A 27,098-nucleotide genomic window follows, 5' to 3' on the forward strand; every position below is an offset into this window, starting at 1 on the left:
CTTTAATGAGCAGAGCACAATACCACACTCCTTTGTACTTGTCTAAATCTTACACTGAATAATTGTTTCATAAGTATCTGATATTGCCTCTCAAAGGGGCCACTGGCTGCATTCATTATAGAAAAAGATTTCTTAGAGTATGAAATACTTTTATGCACCACACATAACGCGTTATCAGAATTTGATACAGTGTAATTAGATATCTGGGGTACCCCATGCAATGATGTAACAGCCGGCAATATGCAGTGAAGCAATTATGTCACTGCACAAATGCCCGCAGCTTATCCTCTACTATATTTGTTATCAATTAACCTTTGTAATTAAGAACAGAATTGCAGATTGCATGCAGTGCACATATTAGAGTGTATAGACTGACTTGTAACGATTGCATATGTAGAGAGCAGTATAGTCCATTGATACAATACCCCTCATCTGCTGCCCAACATCTTCACTGAGCGGATGAAGGGTGAGAGTGAGGGTGATTGCCGGGCCATTGAAAATTCAAATATAGCATTACTCTGTCTACCCGTGTCTGGTGTTAGGCGGATCCTGTTACCTGCGGCATTGCAGGATCCGAATGCGCCAGCGGGAGATGAGTGAGTGCCAGAAGGAAGGAGTGTGTGTGTAGGGCAGCGTGCATTACCAGCTATTTCAACAAGTTGTTTCATATGCCGTGAGCGGGTATGGTGCAGTTGCAAACAGCGGTCATTCCGGCTGCCGTGGGCAACTTCACCCTGCTGCAAGGGACCAATTTCTTTAGACTGAAATCTAATCTCTGAACGTACGTTTCACCATACGAGCCTTGCTCCCCAGTGGGCCTGACATAGTGAAAATAGTCTCTTCATTTAAAGTGGCAGAGGCCAATCACATACAGGCTCTATAATTGGTGCGTTATCACCTGGTGGTATCCGTGAAAACCTTCATGTACCAAGCATTTACTACACACCATGTTCACTTAATGAATTTAATTACATGAGAGTTTAAGGTTATTTTTATCCATATTCCTGTTGAGCCATGATTTTATACTGTGTATATTGACATTAGATTAATCTGATAGGAAACCTTTCTTTCCCTATTTACTACTTAAAAATATTAATTAGTATACCCAGATTAATTAAAACATCACGATTCTAAATATACATAAACAGACAATCAGAAGCTATTATGGTATATAAGATGAAAGGATTCTTAGTTAATCAGCGTAAAGATCTTACGAGACAACAAGATATAAGAATAAACATAAATATACACATGATAAAAGTTTTTACAATGTTAGTTATGAGAAAAATTAATTAATGGTAATGTTCATAATATTTAAAATGGAATATTAGATAATAAAATATATATATATATATATATACATACATACATACAATGTGGGTGTTTGCAGTGTTAGAGGCCACGGCCCACTGTCCCCCTCTCCACAGAAACAGGCGGCACTCCACGGATTTGATGTGAGAAAAATTGTATTAAAGTACAAACAGCATGATGAGTCCAACGTTTCAACACCGTGGTGACAAAAACACCCGCCGCGGTGTTGAAACGTTGGACTCGTCATGCTGTTTGTACTTTAATACAATTTTTCTCACATCAAATCCGTGGAGTGCCGCCTGTTTCTGTGGAGAGGGGGACAGTGGGCCATGGCCTCTAACACTGCAAACACCCACATTGTGCATTGATCCAAGGAGGGCACCCCGGTCTGTATACATGTGCTTTGGAGTGCCAACTATTCCCATTGTGTGTATATATATATATATATATATATATATATATATAAAAAGTTGAAAATTAAAGTAATGTTTGTAAATAATATACAAAAGAAGAAAGAAGAGGGAAAGGAAAATTGGGAAAAAGAAGATTATAAGAAATGGAGGACAAGGGAGGCTGAAAAAGGGAAAGATACGGGGGGATTAGATTGTAAAGAAAAAACTAAAGGGGCCATTTAAAATGTGCCCGAAAAGTGAAATAAGTGTCAATGTGAATAATTAACACCTGCATGTTGCAGGGAATTTAAATTATATTCCGTGATAGCCATGCTATTAGATGATACCCTGAAAATGAGAAAAGGGGGGGGGGGGGTGAGGAACATTAATGTGATGATGGGAAATAAAGGGGGATTTTAATTGATTGATTATTAATTTTTATCCAAATGGGGATTTGCATAGAAGTTAAGTGTTAATGTAGAAGGATGGGGTTTTTATAATTTTTAATCCTTTGGGTATAATAAATGTCCAAAATTATACCCAAAGGATTAAAAATGATAAAACCCCATCCTTTGCTATATCCAGTAGCTCCTTTAAGAAAGATTGGGAGGCCATTCATAATGATTGTTCCTGTGCTCTGATTGATCTAATCTTAAGGGAAACTCTTAAATTACTAAATGTTGAAATAAACAATTTACAGACTATAATCCATCCCTATAAAGAATTAGATGACTTCATGACAGCGGAGAAGATCGGCTATATAAAATAAAGAAAAATACTAATGAGCTCTACTAAGCAGAAAAAGTATCAGAGAGATCTTAAACAAATTGATGAAGAAAATAATCAATCAGTATTACAGGGTAATAATCAAGTAGAGAAACAAAAAGAAAATATTGACTCCAGTATGATTATCAATAGAGAAGTACTGCAGAAATCTAAAAAATGGACAAAATATCCAAATAGGGGGGTCCAGTTTAATGGGAGGTCTAACACAAAGTCAGATTATCAAAGAGGTAATCATAGACAGGGTAACTGGAGGTTCAATAGAAACTCAAATTATGAACAAGATCATCATATACAGGCTAATTGGAGAAGGGAACGGTTTCAAACTCCTAGAGTAATTGAGGGAGAGTCCTGGTCACAGAAGACCCATTATAGGTTTCAGCCAATTGGAAAAAATACTAATTGGAGAAGGGAACAGTTTCAAGAAGTAAGGCCTATGGACAGGGATCTCAGGAACATAAGAACCACCAATAGGTATCAACCATTGGAACCAGTTACCCCATTAGAACCTTGTTCCCCTTTTCAGTGGGATTACAGAGCCACCAGAAGGAGATAAGCTCAAAAATCAATAAAAAGGTATCTTTCCCCAAGAGATGTAAACGAGGTAAAAGAGGAGGCCAGAAAAAGTCCTTGTCCAAACCAAAAAATAGAGTAAAAGCCATAGAATCTGAAGGTAAGATTTTCAACCTGAGTAAAAGGGTATTGACACCAGTAGAAATTAGGGTTTTAAGGAAAGGGTTAAAATTTGCCCCTACAGGGGAAGTTGACCCTTTTGGTCTGTATATAGACACACAAAAATATATAAGGAAACTCACTCTTAAAAAAAATGTATAAATAAAAGCAAAGAGGATGTTGTCCCTGAGGTTAAAACTCTTTCAGGATGCGATAAATGTAAAAATAATTCTAGCTTCAATCCAATTTATAAAAGGGGAAAATTCATTAATTGTTTCAATGAAGTCGTTAATGATGAATTTGAAAAATTAATGAAACGGAAGAAAAGGTAAAATGTAATTTGTCTAAAAAGGAATACGAGGCAGTAAGATCACGAAAGGATGATAAGGAGGTTGTTATTAAGCCAGCGGATAAGGGTGGGGGGGGGGTTGTCCTTATGGACAAATCGGATTATATACAGGAAATCATGAAACAACTAAATACAGGCAATACATATAGGCAATACATATAAGAAATTTAAATCTGATCCAATCCAGAGGATCACTGAAGCATTATTAACATTAACATCTAATGCATTAAAAGATGGAGTAAACAATAAGAACATGATTTCCTTAATATAAAAGAACCTTCTATACCAACAATTTGTTCTACTGAAAGTCCCTAAGGACCCCCTCCACCCACCTGGTTGCCCAATAATATCAGGGACCAATAGTCTAACATCAAATTTGTCAGCACTAATTGACTATTTTTTGCAGCCTATGGTTGCAAAAACAAAAGTGTATCTGAAAGATACGGGCGATGTATTGAGAAAACTTACCAACTTGCAATACACTAGCTCCGTAATTGTATGCAGTGCAGATGTATGCACCCTGTATACTGTTATTAAGAAAGAGAAGGGTCTGGAAGCAATTTCCTATTTTTTAGACAAAAGCGATTATGATAATTTAACTAAAAAATCATCCTGGATGGTATAGGTTTAATTTTAGATAACAATTATTTCTATTTTGATGGCATTTATTATATCCAACAAGTGGGGACAGCCATGGGTACCAGATTTGCCCCCAGTTATGCCAATTTATACATGTCATATTGGGAAGATCATAACATCTTTAAGGTGGATGGTTTGGGGGCAGATCTGGTATTCTGGCATCGATATATCGATGATGTCCTATTCCTTTGGAATGGACAGGAAGTGGACCTCCTAGCCTTCATGGATAGACTGAATCAGAATGAATTTAATCTTAAATTTGTAACAACTAGTAGTACAAAATAAATGTCCTTTTTGGACTTATGTATATATGTAGAAGAAGACACCCTTAAAACCAAAACCTTTAGGAAGGCAACAGATTCTAATGGATATATAGAAATGGGTAGTTTACATCACCCGAATTGGCTAGACGGTATTCCGTTTAGCCAATTTACACATATTAAGCGGAACTGTAGTGACCAAACTATCTGTAATGAACAAATAATAGAAACCACCAACAGATTTATCAATAAAGGTTATCCAGTAGATCTCTTAAATAAAGCACAAACTAAAGTAGAAAACATCAATAGGGATGACCTTTTAAAAGAAAAAGAGAAGAAATCTAAAGATGAGAGGAATAAGTGGTCTTTTATCAGCCAGTATAGTCCTCTGCACAAAGATATTGAAAGAATTTTTAGAAAGAATTGGTATTTATTACAGAAAGATCCAGTTATAGAAAAAGAGCTACCTGATAGACCTACTTTCATGTATAGGAAAGCGCCATCATTGAAGGATAAACTAGTAAGGAGTGTGATAGATGACAATACGAGACCCAGCATCAGAACGAAGGGGTTCCATAGATGTGGCCAGTGTCTGATGTGTAGGACGGTTAAGAGTAAGTCCAGTAAAATCACTGAATTCACGGTTAATAATGACACGTACAGAATTAATGATTGTATTATGTGTCAATCAAAAAATGTCATCTACGGCATAGAATGTGCATGTGGGTTGATCTATGTAGGTAGGACAAGCAGAAATCTAAAGATCCGTCTCGCAGAACATGTGTATAACATTCGGAAAGGGCTGGAAACACTTTCTCTTTCAGCCCATTTTAAAACTCAACATAATAAGAAAGAATATTTAGTAAAAAGGTTCTGGGGAATAGAACAGATTAAACCCACATAGAGGTCTAAAGATATAGAAAGTAGATTAGCGGAGAATGAGATGAAATGGATTATTAAATTAAGTACTCTGCAATCTAAAGGATTAAATACCGATTTTGAGATGAAGTGGTTTTTAAAGTGATTTTTAAAGTGTTTTTGATATATTGATATTTATATTCATTCCTATGCCCTCATCCGTGTATATGTATTCGTAATTTTATTTATATATTTATATATATTTTTGTATCATGTATAAAATTAATCATCTATGTATTTTAATATCATAGTACTAAAATTATTTATCTTTCCTTTGGTTTTGCATATCTATGGGACTAACAATGGAAAACTATCAGAGGGCGATTGCATAAAATAACTTTTCTTTTTGAATGGGAACGGACGTATTTAATAAACAAGGTGCCGATTTGGACCGCATGTGTAGACATGGAACGCATACTTCCGTATAAGAATGATGCCGGGGGACCTTGAAAGATGTTCGCCACGTCATATCCCGTCCATTTCCATTGACGACGGGAACAGGAAGTAATTGTTCAGTGGAAACCTCGGCACATGGAAGCATTAGACCGGATGGCATGCATGACGTCACTTCCTGCCCACCGTCAGCAGCAGTGGGAAAGATATGCTCCTATTGGAGGATGGTTATGTCACCACCTCTCCCCGTGATTTTTGAAAGCGGAAACGGGAGGTGTACTATTGGACACAGCTGACGGATATTATGGGGGTTAATTGGATGGGTATAAATGTAACATTCTGTTGTTTTGCCACAAACGCTTCTGAGGAAGAACCCAGCAGGGTTGTAAATGCATTAAGCGGTGTGGCTATTTCTAACCTGGTGAATAGAGGCATAGGACTGGGGCTAATCCTAGGAGTATCCGGAACTCTGTGGGCCTTTTGGATTGATGAGTACACAGTCATCTCTAACATCAGTGATATTACATGCTTTTAAAACTTGTTTGTGAGTGCATTTTTACTAAACTTCTTTCCTTTAAGTGGGAGTCTGCACTATTGCTTTGTTTCAGCAAAGCATAGGAGGATATTAAAAGAATCCAGCAGAAACATCTACCTCCCTTCAATGCAGAGATTTTTATACGCTTTCATGACTTTGATATATTGTGAGTGCAGAGTGTAAATACAATTTTTATTGTTTTTGAATTGGATGTCTACACTATTGTGTGTAATATCTTTTTCAGTCTAAATATTTCAATATGTGGTGATACTTGAGAAGTTATTGCTCTCCCCACAAAGAAAGAGAAGGGAAGTAATGTTCATTTATTATATGTAACCATACAAACAGAATTTGCACAATTAGTACACTTAATTTCTTGTAGTATTTGGTGTATGGAAAATTAGTGGATTTTTCTGAAGTGTATATGCTGCATTTTTTAACTGTTTATCTAGCGCAAAAAACACAATAATTTTTATCTAAATCAATTGCCTTATGCCTATTGAAAAATCTATCTTAAATAAAAATAATAAAAGTTATGTTTTAATTTATTCATGAAACATAAAGGAAAAAAAAAAAAGAGTGCGCCACACATTAAGGCTTCTTTAGATATAAGCCCACTAGCGTTTTTTTCTAAACCCCTTAACCAGTCATTGACAATTTGCTTAGTGGCGCACCTCCAACCAGATTAGCTAATCTTTGGTATTAACACTTTCGGATTATTCCCTCTATCGGTTGGTTCATACATAGAAGGATCATAAAACAATTATCATTTGGGCCTGTGCATAGTCCCTCAGACTTAACGTCTTCCCTGGAAATACTTGTGGATGGAGCCCTTCATTCGCTTTGCCAGGATTCAAGGGTGTTCAATCTGTTTAAATCAGAGCACTACATTTTGGCCACCATGCTCGATTCTAGGTTTAAAGCCTAGGTTGTATCTCTCTTCATGGACACAAGTCTGCAGAGGTGGAAAGACCTGCTGATGAGAAAATTGTCAACTCAAGCAGAACGTGACCTGTCAACAGCTCCTCCTTCATTTTCTTCAGCAACTGGGGCTGCGAGGAAAAGGATAACATTTCCGAGCCCACTCGCTGGACACAAAAGTAATAATACAAGTGACACATTAACAGGAAATTGTTTCTGTCACCATAGCGACAATTATCTGGAAATAAGATAATACACACATAAAAAGACTCAACGGAAATCTTTTGTTTTTAAACAACTTTATTTCATATCTTTAATACACAGATTTCTCCATATTTGAAATGTAAAAAATACTTTACCCTGCACATGGATAAAATATCCTTTAAAGCACAGAAACAATTCAAGTTACATTATAGTATTGCAGGTAAGTAAAACAGATACATATCAGGAGCCAAAAGCCTATGGGGGTCATTCAGACCCAGCCACAATAGCGGCCAGCAGCAGTTTGCTGTTGGTGACAAAATGCACATGCGCAGCGACCGCGCAGACACACATTGCGGTTGCATTCCTGAGGGGTGAACGCGTGCGGGCCGGTGCCATTTTCCAGGGGCTGCGTGATGTCAAATCTGTGTTCATCTCTGAGTAACCCCCTATAAGCTTCCAGAGTGCACCTCATATCTCATCTTTTCCAAGTTACTACAAATGATATGAGATCGGTAGCAGCACTACTTTCAGGATTATTACACAGAACACCCATAAAGGCTGACACAGCAAATAACAGTAACACATACAAGGGATTAAATAGAAATAAGGAAGCAGAATCATCTTTAGGTCTAATTATTAACTGATTCTGTGCGAGACCCATACACCTCTTTACTGCCTCCAGCAGCCCCTGGTACTACACTGCGGCCATCAGCGATGTCTCCCCCCTCTACCGCCACCACCGTCTCCCTCCACTACTGCCACCACCCTCTCTCCCACTACTACTGCCATCCGCCCTATCTGCCCCCCCACTATTGCCATCCACCCTGTCTTCCCCCACTACTGCCACCCGCCCCATCTCCTTCCACTACTGTCACCCGCCCTGTCTCTTCCTCACTGCAACCTGCCCCATCTCCCCCCACTACTGCCACTGCCATGTCTCCTTCCACTACTGCCACCGCCCTGTCTCCTCCAACTACTGCCACCGCCCTGTCTACACCAACTGCCACCCACCCTGTCTCCCCCCACTACTGCTACCCGCCCTGTCTCCCCCATTAATGCCACTGCCGTCTTTCCCCAACTGCATCCGCCCTGTCTCCCTCTACTGCCACCGCTCTGTCTCCCCCGACTACTGCCACCCACTCTGTCTCCCCCACTACTGTCATCACCATCTCCCCCACTATTGCCACCGCCCCATCTCTCCCAACTGCCACCCGCCCCGCCCCCCCACTACTGCCACCACTGTCTCCCCTCTGACACCTTAGCGCTGCTTGAGAACAAGATTCTCACAGACACTGCTTCCGGCAGCCCCTGCTACAGCACTAGTGCTACAACCGTCTCACCCCTGACATCTCAGAACTTCTTGGGGATTCTTGGTACTGCTGGTAACAGTCTGCAGATGGAAGCAAGCAGGGCAGTATGGAGACAAATGCTGCTTCTGGTACCATGGACCCTGGTCATGTAGGGCTGGGAGAGTCAGTAAGATTATGTAATAGAGTCACCATCTTACATGCAGCCAGTGGAGGGAGCAGAGAATGGGTGTTATGTGGCAGGAACGGGCTGGTTAGGTATGACTGGCTGCTGCATTCTGTACAAGCTACAACCGGTGCAATTCTTTTGCTGGGAGACCCAGATAGAGGACATTGCAGTAGTCTATGCGTGATGATACAAGTAAATGTATGACTGTAGGTAGATCTTCTGAGGGAAATAAGTGCTGGAGTCTGGCTATGTTCCTCAGATGAGGATCTGATTGTGGCAGATACTGATGTCTAAGTGTCACTCCACTATCCAGGACACCAAGATTCCGCACATGATCAGCATTTTGTAACTCTGAACCCCCAAGCGTAAGTCTGGTTGGTTTGCAAAGCTGAACTGTAGCCCTGCCCTTTGGTGGTGAGCTTAAAGACCTGTTTCACCAGGACTGAATCACAGCCAACTGGCATCAGCCACACCTGGAGCTCAGCTAGACAACCATTTAGGATTGGTACTGAGTTCTCAGTACCTAGAGCAAAGACAGGTCATTTGTATAGCAGTGGTAGATGAGGGCATGACATCTGATTATTTCACCCAGTGGTAACATGCATATTGCAAAAAACATAGGAGATAGGATAAGAACCTTGAAGAACAATGCATGGCAATGATAAGTATACTCCAGAAGATTAAAATGGTTTCTCACCTGAGTGATGTCTATTGTGTGCAACAAGAGATGATTTATTTCTCAGAGTATAGAAATGGCTTCTCACCTGTGTGACTTCTGTGATGTATAACAAGAACTGATTTCTGTGAAAAACATTTCCCGCACTCAGAGCAAGAAAATGGCTTCTCACCTGTGTGAGTTCTCTGATGTATAACAAGATGTGATTTGTGTGCAAAACCTTTCCAACACTCAGAACATGGAAATGCCTTCTCACCTGTGTGACTTTGCTGATGGGTAACAAGTTGTGATTTGTGTGTAAAACATTTCCCGCACTCAGAGCAAGAAAATGGCTTCTCACTGTGTGACTTCTGTGATGTATAACAAGATCTGATTTCCATGCAAAACATTTCCCACACTCAGAACATGGAAAAGGTTTCTCACCTGTGTGACTGCGCAGATGTGTAACAAGTTGTGATTTACTTACACAACATTTCCCACACTCAGAACATGGAAATGGCTTCTCACCTGTGTGCTCTCTCTCATGTCTAACAAGATTGGATTTCCAGGTAAAACTTTTCCCACACTCAGAGCAAGAAAATGGCTTCTCACCTATGTGACTTCTGTGATGTATAACAAGATCTGATTTACATGCAAAACATTTCCCACACTCAGAACACGGAAAAGGTTTCTCACCTGTGTGACTGCGCAGATGTGTAACAAGTTGTGATTTACTTACACAATATTTCCCACACTCAGAACATGGAAATGGCTTCTCACCTGTGTGACTTCTGTGATGTATAACAAGATGTGATTTACATGCAAAACATTTCCCACACTCAGAACATGGAAAAGGTTTCTCACCTGTGTGACTGCGCAGATGTGTAACAAGTTGTGATTTACTTACACAATATTTCCCACACTCAGAACATGGAAATGGCTTCTCACCTGTGTGCTCTCTCTCATGTCTAACAAGAGCTGATTTCTGTGCAAAACATTTCCCACACTCGGAACAGGAAAATGGCTTCTCACCTGTGTGTCTTCTCTCATGTCTAACAAGATGTGATTTCTGTGTAAAACATTTCCCACACTCAGAACATATCAGTGGCCTTCCACCTGCCTTACCTGTGTGTGGTTTAATAGGCTTTGTGTTCTGTGTAAAACATTTGGCATCTATAGAACACGGAAACACTGTATCTACTGTCAGAGCTGTAACAGATGCACAATATCAGAGTGATCAGGAGAACATTTCCCAGGATCAGAGGGATCAGCTGATAGAGCTGGCTGTATAATTGGGGTAATGGGGTTATCTCCTGGAGAATCCTGTCTACTGTCATTATCTTTTATGTCACAATCCGGGGATAACATTAGATATCCTTCCGAGATATTCCTGCTTGTGTGTCCATCTGCTGGAAATAAAATACATTATGGAAATGTGACATTTTCTGTAACAATATTAATCTTGTAAACAATAGGAGAAGACGACTCTCTGGGACACTTAATTGTAAATGTGTGTGTATAATAAAACATAACTTTTAATGAAGGCTTTATAATATTGTGTCTCAGACTATCATTGTGTCCACCCTCCTGAGAACACTCACAATAACAAATGTAATATTATAATAAGACTTAGATATATCTCTCTCTTGTACTGGTAACTAACCATGAAGTATAAATGGAGATGTAGTCACTCGCCAAGTCCTATGTCAGCACCAATGTAAAACAATGGATGGGGAACATATCGTATGAATTGGAGATTCTAGATGAACAATAACATCAGTCATATGAGCTGATGGATCAGGGAAATGTCTCCTAACGTTACTCCTGGAAGCATTGGTAAGGTAGCATTCCTTTATGTGTGTGCTCATACGCTGGTAAGCCTGTACATGTGTTACTCACCCTTATATAACGTATATTGCTACAGCAGAGTAGGTGTGGAACAAGGTACTTTACATGCAATACGCCATATAATACCCTGTAATCATCATCATCATCATCTGCTAAGTTATACTCTACTTTCTCTTATGTCCTAGAGGATGCTGGGGTCCATTTAGTACCATGGGGTATAGATGGGTCCTTTGGGAGCCACTGGCACTTTAAACGTTTAATAGTGTGGGCTGGCCCCTCCCTCTATGCACCTCCTACCAGACTCAATTTCCACTCATTTCCCGTCTATTCTGAACACCTCACAATATTATTTTTAGTCCTAAAAGGTCGCTGGATGACTAAGCTAAGCGACCCAAGTGGCCGACACAAACACCTGGCCCATCTAGGAGTGGCACTGAAGTGTCAGACAGGATGGCAGATTTAAAAAATAGTCCCCAAACAGCACATGATGCAAAGAAAAAAAGAGGTGCACCTGTTAGGGTCTTCTGCCCTGTGCTGCCACGTCGTCATGGCAACCGGGAGACAAGTGCTAGCGGAGTAACCTGAGCGCAGCTGATACTCCAGTTCAGGTCTTTTGCTGTGCAGTGGTTACAGGCTCTGTGCACGGCAGGGGATCCGGTGCTGGTTTTTGTGCTCACAGTCTGTGAGGTCTGAGTGGGGCGTGGACAGCACCTGCTTTATAAGGCCTCTTCTCAGGTTAAGCAGATGCTGCTGAATCTTTGTTGGTTAGTCAGTTCCTGAAAGTTAGCCAGTACTGTGTAGCTTTGTATTTGTTGTTGCTTGCTGCAAATAGGCCTGGGGATTTGGTACTACACTCTGCCAATCCAGACCTAGCAGTAAGACTGGAGTCAGTCGTTTAGCTTGCTGGGGTTCTTTTACTACTCTGTGAACTTAGCAAGTTTGCGGCTGTATTCTAAGACTTGCCTGCCTAAATCCTGTCTCACTGTGCAAGGTGTCAGGTGTCAGTTTAGTGGCAGTAAGCTGAACCTGTGCACTGCAAGTGAGGATTAGGATTGTGGAGACTCTCCTTGTGTCTATCATTCCATCTCTGACCAAGGAGTTTACTGCCACACCCGTTGGTAACCCTTTAGGGTTTTGCTGTTCCCCTTAGCAACAGCATTTCGGGTTCTCTACGTATTAAAACACAACATCTTGCTTTTCCCATCTGAGCATTACTAATACTAGAGAGACACCCAGTTCCTTAGCCTCTGGGCTTCTCTGTTCACTTTGTGTGTATTTTGTTACCCTATCACCTTCTGTGTACGTAATGTCATATTCCCCAGTCTGTCTGTGAGTTCTTTTGCTTTGCATACCTATCCGTTCAGACACCAGTACATTCCTGCAGGCACTGGTGTGCATAACAGTTCAAACACCAGTACATTCCTGCAGGCACTGGAGTGCATAACAGTTCTGACACCAGTACATTCCTGCAGGCACTGGTGTGAATAACAACACCAAGGTCGCTGGATGGCTAAGCTAAGCATCCCAAGTGGCCGACACAAACACCTTGCTCATCTAGGAGTGGCACTGCAGTGTCAGACAGGATGGCCAATTTAAAAAATAGTCCCCAAACAGCACATGATGGAAAGAAAAAAAAAGAGGTGCACCAAGGTCGCTGGATGGCTAAGCTAAGCGACCCAAGTGGTCAACACAAACACCTGGCCCACCTAGGAGTGGCACTGCAGTTTTCTAGCGAGAGGATGAGTGCTTCAATCCTCATGTGAATCTGAACCACAAGCCATGAACATAGGCCAGGGCCTCAGCCGTTCCTTGCCACTCCGTGTCGTAAATGGCATATTGGCAAGTTTACGCTTCTCATCAGATGCTTTTAATTTAGATTTTTGGGTCATTTTACTGAACGGAGTATGCTTGACCACACAGAGGTAGAGCAATGGATTACTGTACCGTACTGCTATATATATACTGGTGGTCACCAAAATTCTGCACTGTCCTCCTACTATATAATACTGCGCACAACTAAAATGCACCACAGGTATGAATGGATAGTATACTTGACGACACAGAGGTAGGTAGAGCAGTGGACTACTGTACTGTACTGCTATATATTATATACTGATGGTCAGCAAAATTCTGCAATGTCCTCCTACTATATATACTGCGCACAACTAAAATGCACCACAGGTATGGATGGATAGTATACTTGACGACACAGAGGTAGGTAGAGCAGTGGACTACTGTACCGTACTGCTATATATTATATACTGATGGTCAGCAAAATTCTGCACTGTGCTCCTACTATATATACTGCGCACAACTAAAATGCACCACAGGTATGGATGGATAGTATACTTGACGACACAGAGGTAGGTAGAGCAGTGGCCTACTGAACCGTACTGCTATATATTATATACTAATGGTCAGCAAAATTCTGCAGTGTCCTACTATATATACTGCGCACAACTAAAATGCACCACAGGTATGGATGGATAGTATACTTGATGACACAGAGGTAGGTAGAGCAGTGGACTACTGTATCGTACTGCTATATATTATATACTGGTGGTCAGCAAAATTCTGCACTGTCCTCCTACTATATATACTGCGCACAACTAAAATGCACCACAGGTATGGATGGATAGTATACTTGACGACACACAGGTAGGTAGAGCAGTGGCCTACTGTACCGTACTGCTATATAATACTGGTGGTCACTGGTCAGCAAAATTCTGCACTGTCCTCCTATACTACAATGCAGCACAGATATGGAGCGTTTTTCAGGCAGAGAACGTAGATATTTGCAGCACACTGAACACAGAAACGGAGAGAACGCTGAACATCCTCTCCCTATCATCTCCAATGCACGAGTGAAAATGGCGGCGACGCGCGGCTCCTTATATAGAATACGAATCTCGCAAGAATCCGACAGACTCAGTTTAGAAAATGTGCCCGGAAGAGCCGGTCACAGCTAGGGGATCTCCTAGGAGTTTTCTTAGCTTTTTATTTTCTAGAGATAATTAGGTTACAGGAAGGCTGCTGGCAACAGACTCCCTGCTCCGTGGGACTTAGGGGAAGGGGATAGAAACCAACTTCCTGAAGAGTTAATGGTTTTCTACTCTGCTGACAGGACACTGAGCTCCTGAGGTTGCTGATCGCAAGTCCATGAGGCAACTGCTCTCTCCCGCAGCACGGCCGCCAACCTCTAACAAAGCCAGAAGAAAGTGGTGAGTACAGCGCCGGCGTCCCGGTTAGCAGGTTGCCGGTGCAAGGGTGGAAGCGCAGCTCTGACAGGCTGCACTCCAGGAAGGCTCAGCAACACACAGTGTAGGCGCTTTGAGGAGCGTCTTGAGCCAGCACGGATAAACCCTACACTGGTCACGCAGTTAACAGGGGCTAATCCACCTGTTAGCGCTAAAATCCTCAGGCCAGTATAAACAATTAGTGCGGGAAGCCGCACGCCATTACAAGGGGCGGGGCTTCCTCTCAGAGTGGATCTAGCACTTACCAGCGCCATTTTGTCCCTGCAGATCATAGGAACTAGGACACTGACAGGGAGCGCTGCCCTCCCTATTAAGGTCAGTCAGTCAGCGCCGGGCTTTTATCATAATAACTGCCTACAGGGGCGCTGTGTGGCTGCTCCTTATACTCTGTGACTCTCTGAAGGTACTCTGGGGGAAACTGTGTCTGACATTTTCCTGTGTGTGTGTGTGTGTGTGTGTGTGTGTGTGTGTGTGTGTGTAAGTGTGTAAGTGTGTATATCCACATTACCATGTCTAAGGACTCTGTGTCCTGTGCTGCAGAGTGTGTATCTTCTCCTGAGGAGTCTATTCCATGTACTCAGTACTGCAATGTGCTGTCTCAGCCTTCTGAATCCGAACCCCCATGGGTGGATATTTTAAGGGGAATGATATCCCAAATTTCAACAAGGATGTCACATACAGAGAAAGAGACGCAGTTTTTGAGACAATCTGTAGTGGGTATGAAGTATTCAGCTCCCACTACTTCATCTAAAACCCAACCTACGTACCCCAAAAAACGTACACTTGCCCAGATAATGCAAGCTGACACTGATACTGACTCTGATACAGGGGACGGTGATGGGGATATGCAGTGGGGGATACATCCATTGCTAAAGGGGTGCAGCTAATGACTGAAGCCATTAGGTATGTTTTGCATATTTCTGAGAAGGTTCCGGAACAAGTAGAGGAATCTTATTTTACAGTGAATAAGAAGTCTTCGGTTACCTTCCCTGCTTCTAAGGAGTTAAAATTCCTTGTTTGAAAAATCTTGGGTAAACCCAGAGAAAAAATTCCAGATCCCTAAAAGAATTCTCATTGCTTTGCCTTTCCATGAAGAGAATAGGAAGAAGTGGGAAAACCCACCTATAGTAGATGCTTCTGTATCTAGGCTGTCTAAAAAGGTGGTTTTACCTGTCCCTGGTACAACTGCCATAAAGGAGCCGGCTGACTGCAAGATTAAGACTACGCTCAAATCACTATACACTGCTACAGGCATGGCTTTAAGGCCCACTATTGCTTGTGCATGGATTTCTAAAGCCATAGCAAAGTGGTCAGGCACATTACTAGAGGACTTAGATACTATAGATAGGAGTGATATTGACTTGTTATTACGTCACATACAGGATTCCGCAGGTTTCATAGTGGAGGCCATGAAGGACATTGGCCTGCTACTTCCATGGCTGTCTCGGCACGCAGAGGACTCAGGCTACGCCAATGGACTGCGGATGCAGTATCCAAGAAAAGTGTGGAGAACCTGCCATTCACAGGTCAGGCACTATTTGGGGACGCATTGGATTCGTGGATTTCCACGCGACTGCGGGTAAGACAACATTTCTTCCCTCTGCAGCAGCCCCAGGTAGAAAATCTTATCCTGCACCTACACTGCAGTCCTTTCAGACCGCAAAATTAAAAAAATCCAAACCCCCTCCCGCCTTCTTTAGAGGTGGTCGGGGAAGATCAAAAAAACCTGCACCAACAGGTACACAGGAACAGAATCCAGGTTCTGCTTCCTCCAAATATTCAGCATGATGGTGGACCTGTCAGCCTGGAGATCAGACAGGTGGGAGCGAGACTAAAAGATTTCAGTCACGTCTGGGCGTCATCATGCCTAGACCCCTGGGTGACGGATATTGTTACCCAGGGGTACAGACTGAAGTTTCAGGAACTCCCACCTCACAGATTCTTCAAATCAGGCTTACCAGGTTCGCAGACAGAAAGTGATATTCTACAGGAAGCCATTCAAAAACGGGTACGAACAAATGTTATTGTTCCAGTTCCACCTCACCCAAAAATCAAGGGTTATTACTCAAACTTGTTTGTGGTACCAAAACCGGATGGTTCGGTAAGGCCTATATTGAACCTGAAGGTGTTGAAACCATCCTTGAGGGTTTTACAATTCAAGATGGAGTCTCTGAAAGCGGTGCTCTCAGGACTGGAGGAGGAGGAATTCCTAGTATCCCTGGATATCAAGGATGCGTACCTTCACATTCCGATCTGGCCACCTCACCAGGCCTATTTACGGTTTGCACTACAGGACTGTCACTATCCGTTCCAAACATTGCCATCTGGCCTCTCCACAGCACCGAGGGTGTTCACCATGGTCATGGCAGAGATGATGCTACTCCTACGCAGGGAGTGAACATATTTCCATATCTGGATGATCTGCTGATAGAGGCATCTTCCAAGGAGAAGCTGTTGCAGAGTATTGCCCTCTCAACTCAACTACTCTGGTATCATGGGTGGATCCTGAACCTTCCAAAGTCACATTTGGAACCGACAAAGAGACTGCCCTTCCTGGAGATGATACTCAACACAGAAGTGCAGAGGGTGTTTTTACCGGTGGAGAAAGCTTTGGTGATCCAATCAATGGTCCGGGATGTCGTGAAATCTCCCCGGGTATCGGTTCATCGGTGCATTTGTCTTCTGGGGAAGATGGTCGGGATTGCATCTTCACATGCACCAATGGATATGCCTGTCGCCGAATGCCAGAATTTCACTACTCTGGTGGCTGCAAACTTCTCACCTGCTCGAGGGCCGCAGGTTCAGGATTCAGAATTGGATTCTTCTAACCACGGATGCAAGCCTCACCCAGGGGGAAAACTTTCAAGGAAAGTGGTCAAGCCAGGAACCGGTCCTTCCAATAAACATTCTGGAACTAAGAGCCATATACAATGGCCTTCTAAAAGTGGCTCATCTTCTGCAATATCGGTCATGCAGGTTCAGTCGGACAACATCACAGCGGTGTCCTACATAAACAGGCAGGGTGGAACGAAGAGCAGGGCTGCAATGTCAGAGGTAACAAGAATCCTCCTCTGGGCAGAATGACACGCACTGGCACTGTAGGCGTTCATTCCTCAGCAGACATGATCTCCTTCCAGGAGAATGGGGCCTCCACCCAGAGGTATTCACAGAGGTAACAAGCCAATGGGGTGTACCTCATATAGACATGATGGCCTCTCGCCTCAACAAGAAGCTTCGGGGGTACTGTTCCAGGTCACAAGACCCACAGGTAGTGGCGGTGGACGCCCTGGTGACTCCATGGGTGTTCCAGTCAGTATATGTGTTCCCTCCACTTCCACTCATCCCAAGGATTCTAAAACTAATAAAAAGATAAACAGTTCCGGCGATCCTCATTGCTCTTGACTGGCCAAGGCAGGCTTGGCACGCGGATCTTCCGAGGCCTCTTCCTCTTCGCGAGGACCTTCTACTGCAGGGGCCGTTCGCCTATCACGACTTACCGCGGCTACGTTTGACAGCATGGAGGTTGAATGCCAGATCTTAGCTCGGAAGGGCATTCCGAATAAAGTTTTTCCTACTCTGATCCAAGTTCGGAAGGGGGTAACGTCTAAGCATTACCACTGGATTTGGAAACAGTATTTGTTTTGGTATGCATCCAAGAAGTTTCCTACGGTGGAGTTTCAACTGGGACATTTTCTCCTCTTTCTGCAAGCGGGTGTGGATGTTGGCCTACGCCTGGGCTCCATCAAGTTCCAGATTTTGGCCTTGTCTATTTTCTTCCAGAAACAATTGGCTGCTATCCCTAAGGTTCAGACTTTCTTGAGAGGAATTCTGCACATCCAACCACCCTTTGTGCCTCTTATGGCACCTTGGGATCTTAATGTACTGCTGTAGTTCCTGCAATCAGACTGGTTCGAACCTTTACAGAAGGTGGACGTAAAGTTTCTTATTTGGAATGCAGTCACGTTGTTGGCCTTGGCTTCTGCCAGACGTCTGTCAGAATTGGGTGCATTTTTCGCACAAGAGCCCCTACTTGATTTTCCATGAGGATAGAGCGGAGCTCCGAACGCGTCAGCAATTTCTCCCTAAGGTTGTGTCGGCTTTTCATATCAACCAACCTATTGTGACACCTCAATTATCTCAAAATCCGTGGATGTCGTGCGGGCTTTGAAAATCTATGTGAAGAGAACTACTCGTCACAAGAAGACAGACGCACTATTTGTACTTTATTAACCCAACAAGATTGGGTGTCCTGCTTCTAAGCAGACAATTTCACGCTGGATCAGGCTTACTATCCAGCATGCTTATTCCACGTCAGGATTCACAATTCCAAAATCTGTTCAGGCCCACTCTACCCGTAAAGTGGGTTCTTCCTGGGCAGCTGCCCAGGGTGTCTCGGCTATTCAGCCGAGCAGCCACTTGGTCAGGGTCGAACACGTTTGCTAGGTTTTACAAGTTCTATACTTTGACCAAACTTGAGGTCCTCAGAGGCCAATCAGTTCTGCAGGAACCTCAGTACTCTCACTCCTGTACCGGGAGCTTTGGTACATCCCCATGGTACTAAATGGATCCCAGCATCCTCTAGGACGTAAGAGAAAATAGGATTCTAATTACCTACCGATAAATCCTTTTCTCGTAGTCCATAGAGGATGACGGGTGCCCGCCCTGTGCTTCGTATTACTGCATTGTTAATTGGTTCAGTATTGTTGGTTCAGTCGTTGCTGAATTGTTCCAAGTTGGTTAGTTTGGCCTTTTGTTATGTGTGAGCTTGTGTGAATCTTACCACTATCTGTGTAATTCCTTCTCTCGAAGTATGTCCGTATCCTCGGGCACAGTTTCTAGACTAAGTCTAGAAGGAGGGGCATAGAGGGAGGGGCCAGCCTACACTATTAAACTCTCAAAGTGCAAGTGGGTCCCAAAGGACCCGTCTAGACCCCATGGTACTAAATGGACCCCAGCATCCCCAATAGACTACGAGAAAAGGACATCCCCATCATCAGTGTCTTACCTCTATTCTCTCAATAGTAATAAGGATGATGTGTGTACGGTAAGTATGATACAGAGAATTACATATCAGGATCTATACTGCTGCCGCCATACTTCTGCTTCTCATACGTGTGCTACTGGCAGCAGTGAACATCTGAGTGAGAGTGCAGGGAAGACAGCAGAGTCTGATGAGAAAGAGATTGGATCTGCCTTTGCAGGGATGTACCACACCCGCCACCCCTGTGAGTATATAAAATAATAAATAAGAGGAGCGTGGTCCATCCAGACGTGCTTTCTGGAGCTCTCCTCACTAAGTGACTTCTTATCTACCCTACCTGATAGCTCTCAGCCGCCGCTGGGACCAAGACCCAATCTATTAAGAGTAGAAAAGAAAAGGAGGCTGTGCTATGAGAGGAAAGAACATTACCATTCACTAAGTGTGTAAATTTTAAAACAATTTATTAAAAAACAATAACTCTTTAAAAAGCAGTATTTTGTGCAAAATAAGCCAATTGTAAGCAAGGAATGATTTAGCCAATGATATAAGATGGATGAAGTTTACCCCAGGAAATGATTCAGGACTGATGTTTTGTATTCTCTAGGATCCGTTCGCTGCATAAACCTTGCAGCTTTTTCAAAGGTTTATGCAGTGAAACGCGTCAGTATTTACCCTTTTGAACAGGACAACCCGGAATTGGACCCGAACCAGCCCATATCACCTACCAGCTATCCAGGGGAGTCCTAGAGAGGCACCATCCTATCTCCGCATCGCATGAGGTACCCACCATACATGGGATATTGCAATAACCCTCTAGCGGCATATGGAACTTTTATTTGGACTCAATACCATCTAAAAGGGACTCTTTATAGTGGAATCTAACTGGACATATCATCTATGGGCAAATGTGGAACGGATCCTAGAGAATACAAAACATCAGTCTTGAATCATCTCCTGGGGTAAACTTCATCCATCTTATATCATTGGCTAAATCATTCCTTGCTTACAATTGGCTTATTTTGCACAAAATACTGCTTTTTAAAGTTATTGTTTTTTAATAAATTGTTTTACAATGTACACACTTAGTGAATGGTACTGTTCTTTCCTCTCATAGCGCAGCCTCCTTTTCTTTTCTATTGTTACCATATAGGGAGTGACTCCCCTAAATACTGGCTGCTGCTTAGCCAAGCACCTCGCCTCATAGCGCCCGAATACCCCTGGGTATTTTTTTCCTTATTCCCCAATCTATTAAGTCCCCCACTCCTACTGCCCTATAGCGGCTCACTCCGGGCACTGTTCACTGCCGCAGCCTAGTGACGCTGCTGAAGCCACGGGCTGTATTCTGGGGCTATGTGTGCCCAGTCTTTCCTGCACGCTCCGGATACCTGACTGGGAGGCGGTTATGGCTCAGGTGGGAATACTTTCTCTCCAGATAACACAGGTGCGTAGCTCCCGCTACTGCTGGGGACAGAACGGGCTGTCCACAGTCACCGGAGCCCAGCCGTGATATTGGGGAGGGAGGCAGCTGCCATTTTGGATCCTGGTGCGTGGCAATTGCATGGTTTGCCTACTGCCTGCAATAAGGTTTAATATAAATAAGTGTCCTGACGGCTGGACCGGGGTCACTACACTAAATTGAAGAATTTGCCTGGAGGTGAAACTACCTTCTATTTATATAGTACCACTATAATCTACTTCCCTGGAAGAAAAAAAGACAAGGCTGAGATTTGAACTTTTATTGAGCCTAAACGTAGGCCCACATCCACAACAGCCTGCAGGAAGTGCAAGAAATGTCCCAGATGAAAATCCACAGCAGAATACTGTTGACCCTCACACCAAGAGACACATTTGTTCCATATGCGATGGTTATGTTTCAATGCGACCATCTGGCCGGCTTGGAGCATAGTCGAGATAACCTTGCCCGGAATCTCTTTCCTGGCAAAAATCCTCCCAATATACTTCCATTGCATCAAACGTAGCCGTGGTAAGTCTGGATACACTAACGGCCCTTGTGTAAGACGATCATCCTGAATTGGCAAAGGCCAGGGGCCTACGAGTAATAAGGCTAGAATGTCTACATACCAGGCCCTGCGGGGCCAGTCTGGGGCAATCAGAATTGCCTGAACCCTGTCCCCTTAAGTCCTTTGAGAACTCTTGGAATTACAGGAACTGGAGGGAACAAGTACACCAACCGGTAAATCCACGGTATCGCCAGAGCGTCCACTGCTGCGACCTGTGGATCCCTCGTCCCAGAACAGTAACACAGAAGCTTCTTGGTAAGCTGAGAAACCAACAAGTTGATTTGCGGGTAGCCACACCGATGAAATATCTGCTAAAACACTTGCAGGTAGAGGCCCCATTCCCCCAGGTGCAGATCATGTCTACTGAGGAAGTCTGCTCCCCAATTGTCTACTCCCAGAATTAATATGGCGGAAATGGCCTTGGGATTCCGCTCCACCCAGAGGAGTATATGTGACACCTCCCTCATTGCAGTTCTGCTGTTTGGACCTCCTTGTTGGTTTATGTATGCCACAGTTGGTGCATTTTCCAACCATACCTGTATGGCCTGATACTGAAGGATATAAAGAGTTCAGCAGAAGGGCATTGTAAATCACCCTGAGTTCCAAAACTTTTATCGGAAGGGAAGCCTCTTGGTCAGACCACCTTCATTGGAACCGAGCCCCTAGGGTCACTGCACCCCAACCATGGAGGCTTGCATCCGTTGTCAACAGAATCCAATCCTGAATTCTGAAGTGTCGACCCTCCAGGAGGGAGATCAGCAACCACCATAAGAGGGAAATCCTGGCGTTTGGTGAAAGGCATATCTGGCGCATGTGTAGATGTGACCCAGACCATTTGTCCAGCAGATCCAGCTGGAATGGTCATGCATGGAATCTTCCGTACTGAATTGCGTCGTAGGAGGCCATCATCTTTCCCAGTAAGCGTATGCAAAGATGTACCGAGATTTTATTCAGCTTCAAAATGGAACATACCATCGTCTGAATTATCTTTGCCTTGTCCATAGGAAGGAACACCTTCTGAGATACCGTGTCCAATATCATTACCAGGAACTGAAGCCTCTGCGTAGGTCCTAGGTGGGATTTCTGCAGATTGAGAATCCACCCATGATCCATGAGTAGTCGTGTTTGAAGGCTGATCTTTTCCATCAAGTGCTCTGAATATAGCCATTATGAGATTGTCCAAGTATGGAATGATTTTCACTTCCTGCTTGCGGAGTTGTAGCAACATCTCTGCCATCACCCCTGATAACACCCTCAGTGTCATTGAGAGACCGAAAGGCAAGGCGTGGATCTAGTAGTGACTGTGCTGCAGTGCAAACCTGAGGTAAGTCTGAAGAGGCGGCCATATTGGGATGTGAAGATATGCATCCGTAATAGCCAGAGAAACCAGGAATTCCCCTTCTTCCATGTCACGCTTGGCTTGAGTTGGGGATCTGACGACTGATAATTGACTGAGGGAGCAGCTAATCGGCAAAGGAAGGAAACGATGTGGCTGAATGTAGTTCTTATTCATGGATTGAACACTTAGGCCCGAAGATGTAGAGGGGTAGGCAATGAGGACAATGACCGAGAACGATACACTGAAGAAAGAGGAATTCAGTTTTAATGAGACCACAATCATACACAACGACTAGGAGGTAAGTCTGAGTGAATTCTGAAAGACGAAAGGTTAGTGATTTGTAAACGATGCTGAAGAACATGGAATTAAGAGATGACTTGTGATTTGTAAACGATGCTGAAGAGAGGATCGCTGTGAGCACCATCAGCAAATGGAGACCCTCTACCAGACAGAGGGCCCAGTGGGTAAACCACAAGAGCAGGTGGACTGGGAGCAAAGGACTGCAATAACAGAACTGACCACCAGGCAGACACAACAGAACCAGGATACCAGGGGTTAACCTGGGAGTACAGAGCGCAGGGCGCCTTACAGCAGCAAGTAACTTGAAGTATTGGCAACATAGCTAAGCATCAACCCCTTTTTATAAGGGAAGCCTGTACCAGATTGGCTGGACGCAAACTGGGATACCTAATGACTTGGATTGGTCTCCAACATGGTGGCTCCCTGCACAGAGGACACATGTGGAACCAGCACATAGCCACTACCTCTGGCCTCAGCCTCCCAGACGCCGCACTCCAGCACAGGACACTTGGAAACAGACACCTCTGGCTGCCATGCTCCGCTCCCCAGGACCCGGACCCCGGCCTCCAGACACCCAACAGCCGCACCGGAAGACCTTGCTGCTGTAGCTCCTATCCATTGCAGCGACACCAGCCAGCTAAGAGGAAGGCCGCAGGGACCAGAACCGGTGGTAAGACTCCGGATGCTGACAGTACACCCCTTTTTAGGGTGGTCTCCGAACACCCACGCTACTTAGTGGGATTCTTGGCATGAAAGACAAAACTCAAGTCTTGGAGCATGAACATCCTCTGCAGCCACCCAAGATCTTTCCTCCGGACCATATCCTCTCCAATCTATGAAATACTGGAGGCAACCATACCTCTTGCGGAAGTCAAGAAACTTCTGAACCTCGAATTCCTCATTTTGAGCAGCTTGAACCTTGGGAGGTTAAGGGAAAGATGCCCGAAAATGATTTAGTACAAGAGGCTTTAGCAGAGAAATGTGAAAGGCATTGGGAATTTTCAAATAGGGAGGCAGTTTCACCTTGTAAGAAACAAGATTCAACACTCTTAATAGGATACGGACCGATGAATCTTGGAGCAAACTTTTTGGTAGGAACTTTGAGTCTGAGGTCTCTGGTGAATATCCAAACACGATCTCCCACTTTGAGACTAGGAACAGCCCTATGTTTCAGATCAGCGTAGGTCTTTTATTTCTGGGAAGTCTTAAGTAGCGCCTTATGAATTTGTCTCAAAATCAGTCAAACAGTATGGAGGATGTAGTCAGCACAGTCTGCCACCAGAGGGAGTCGACAGAGCAGGGGTGGAGGCCAGGCAATAATAATAATAAAAGCAGTTCAGGCAACCACTTACTGCCCAGGTAGGGCCGCAGCGGCAGAAGTCCCTGCCGGAAATCACTGAGGCTGTAGTGAAGGGCACCGATCATGGGCTGGTAGTGTCTGTAGCTCCCAGAGAAGCGGCTGGTTTCAGGAGAGCATGTGGCTATATTGCCAGTTTTCAAGAAGGCACTTCTGGCAGGGAAGCCCAGATCAGAAAAAACTGGCCGGCTATGGCGGGTGAACCAGGTCAGGTGAACTAGGATGCAGTGGCACAGGGTAGCGTATCTGGCTGCGTAGGAACTTCACGTGTATGTCCTCTATAATTCACAGCTCCGCCAGATTCCCCCATAGCACCATGGGTTAGGAGGAGAGGGGGAGATGCCGGGACACTGCTGGAGTGATGACAGGCAAGTGCTCCATGTATTCCCCGCTGCCACGATTCAGGGCTTCAACGGCCGGACAGTAGGAGAAGGCAGGCTGCGGGCAGGTGAGCTGACTAACCTGACGCGTCCCTGCTGAGGCCACCAAACCCCATAGTATGCACCACATCAGATGCCGGGGGAGCAGCTCCGCTCTGTGTCTCCAGCCGCGGTCACCGCTGATCCCCAGTCAGCCTCTCCACACGACTCCAACAGCACGGCTAGGCACAAGAGTGGACAGGGCGCACAGCCCTCGGTGAGTAGCAGTGCTATCTCTCTGAGGTCCGGTCTGTGGTGGGATCACTGCACAACTTCAGTCCGCGGCTTCGGATTCGGGAGTCCGCCGCAACCTGTAAAAGCCAAATGAATGGCTCCGCAACCTACAAAACACACAGTCAGGCCACACCCCCCTCTCCCCCCGTGACATCATTTATTGATGTTGAAAACAAAAGTAATATAGATTTTCGCACCAATCTAAGACCTGCTAATCTACTTTGGGTACCACCTCCCTTTAAAAAACAAACAAAAAAAAACAGTCCCCAGCTGGACGAGGATAATTGGAATTCTATTTCTTGGAATTCTAACTTCCTACTGGGCGTAAACAAAAAATTTCCATCAGCTGTTTTGGGACGTTTAAATACAGTTGCCTTAGTTTTTAACACAGGTTCTGCTGCCTCTTCTAAGGATAGAATGTCTTACATAGCACTAATTAGCTCAGGTATGTCCACTGAGCTGAGGCCATCCGCACTGCAAGGAGTCCTCATCCTCCAACGAATCCTCATCTAAAACATGTGTAGACTATGAAGATGTTGTATCATGTCTATGTGATTTACTTACCACCAGCCTTTCAGCCTGCTTTTTTGAGAGGCTGACAATTCCCTAGGTGTATAAAATTCAGAGTGAATGTTGCATGTAAGGGTTAATAGGGAAACCTATCACTGGTATAGGAGCTGGTATAAACTGCTCAGCTACATTGGATAATGTCTGTGCAAAGTAGCCCATGAAGGTTCACCAGAACCTGTGCCTGCCTCACTGTACACATGGGTAAGCATTGTCGCAACCCGACGGGGAGTTGTTGGAGCGACTCTAAGGTGCGTATAAGATGCTTTTTAGAAAGATCACTCAAAAAAAATAGTAATACTATAAAAATAAAAATAGGATTTTAATACCTACTGGTAAATCCTTTTCTCCTAGTCCGTAGAGGATGCTGGGGTCTCTTCAGAACCATGGGGTATAGACTGGTCCACAGGAGACATGGGCACTTTAAGACTTTTCCAGAGGGTGAACTGGCTCCTCCCTCTATGCCACTCCTCCAGACCTCAGTATAGGAACTGTGCCCAGGGAGACGGACATTTCGAGGAAAGGATTCATTGTAAAGTTAACGGTGAGAGTCATACCAGCTCACACTTCAACCATGCCGTACAACAGGGCATTCAACCTTACACATGTCAACGGCATCAACAAACACACAGCAACATGCTGAAAGGAAATGTAACACAACTCTTGTGTAACCACAACTAACAGCTGCAGGTAAAGTACGCACTGGGCCGGGCGCCCAGCATCTACGTACTAGGATAAAAGGATTTACCGGTAGGTATTAAAATCCTGATTTCTCATACGTCCTAGAGGATGCTGGGTTCACTTCAGAACCATGGGGTTATAACAAAGCTCCAGAATGGGCAGGAAAGTGCGGATGACCCTGCAACACTGATTGACCAAACTTGAGGTCATCATCGGCCAAGGTGTCAAACCTGTAAAACTTGGCAAACGTGTTTGCCACCGACCAAGTAGCCGCTCGGCAAAGTTGCAACGCTGAGACACCCAGGGCAGCTGCAGAGGAAGAGCCCACCTTTCTAGTAGAATGGGCATTCACGAAATTCGGTAACGGCAATCCTGCCGTGGAATGAGCGTGCTGAATCGTACCTCTGATCCAGCGCGCAATGGTCTGCTTAGAAGCAGGATACCCAATCTTGTTGGGAGCATACAGGACAAACAGAGCCTCTGTTTTCCGAATTTGAGCTGTCCTTGCGACATAAATTTTCAAAGCCCTGACCACATCTAGGGACTTTGATGCAGAGAAGGTGTCAGTAGCCACTGACACCACAAT

At 44.2% G+C, this 27,098-nt stretch overlaps 1 protein-coding gene across 1 annotated transcript in view; it reads left to right on the forward strand.

The window, feature by feature from the left end:
• Nucleotides 1-2,484: 2,484 nt before the first annotated feature.
• LOC134983756 (zinc finger protein 271-like) overlaps nucleotides 2,485-27,098 on the forward strand; it is a 68,798-nt gene continuing 44,184 nt past the window's right edge. The window contains exons 1-2 of the mRNA XM_063949397.1: nucleotides 2,485-2,716; nucleotides 3,013-3,159. Of these exons, the coding sequence (XP_063805467.1) occupies nucleotides 2,485-2,716; nucleotides 3,013-3,159 (379 nt within the window). The remainder of the gene's footprint in view (nucleotides 2,717-3,012; nucleotides 3,160-27,098) is intronic.

This window comes from Pseudophryne corroboree (assembly GCF_028390025.1).
Source record: "Pseudophryne corroboree isolate aPseCor3 chromosome 3 unlocalized genomic scaffold, aPseCor3.hap2 SUPER_3_unloc_23, whole genome shotgun sequence".
In the NCBI taxonomy this organism is placed as follows: domain Eukaryota; kingdom Metazoa; phylum Chordata; class Amphibia; order Anura; family Myobatrachidae; genus Pseudophryne; species Pseudophryne corroboree.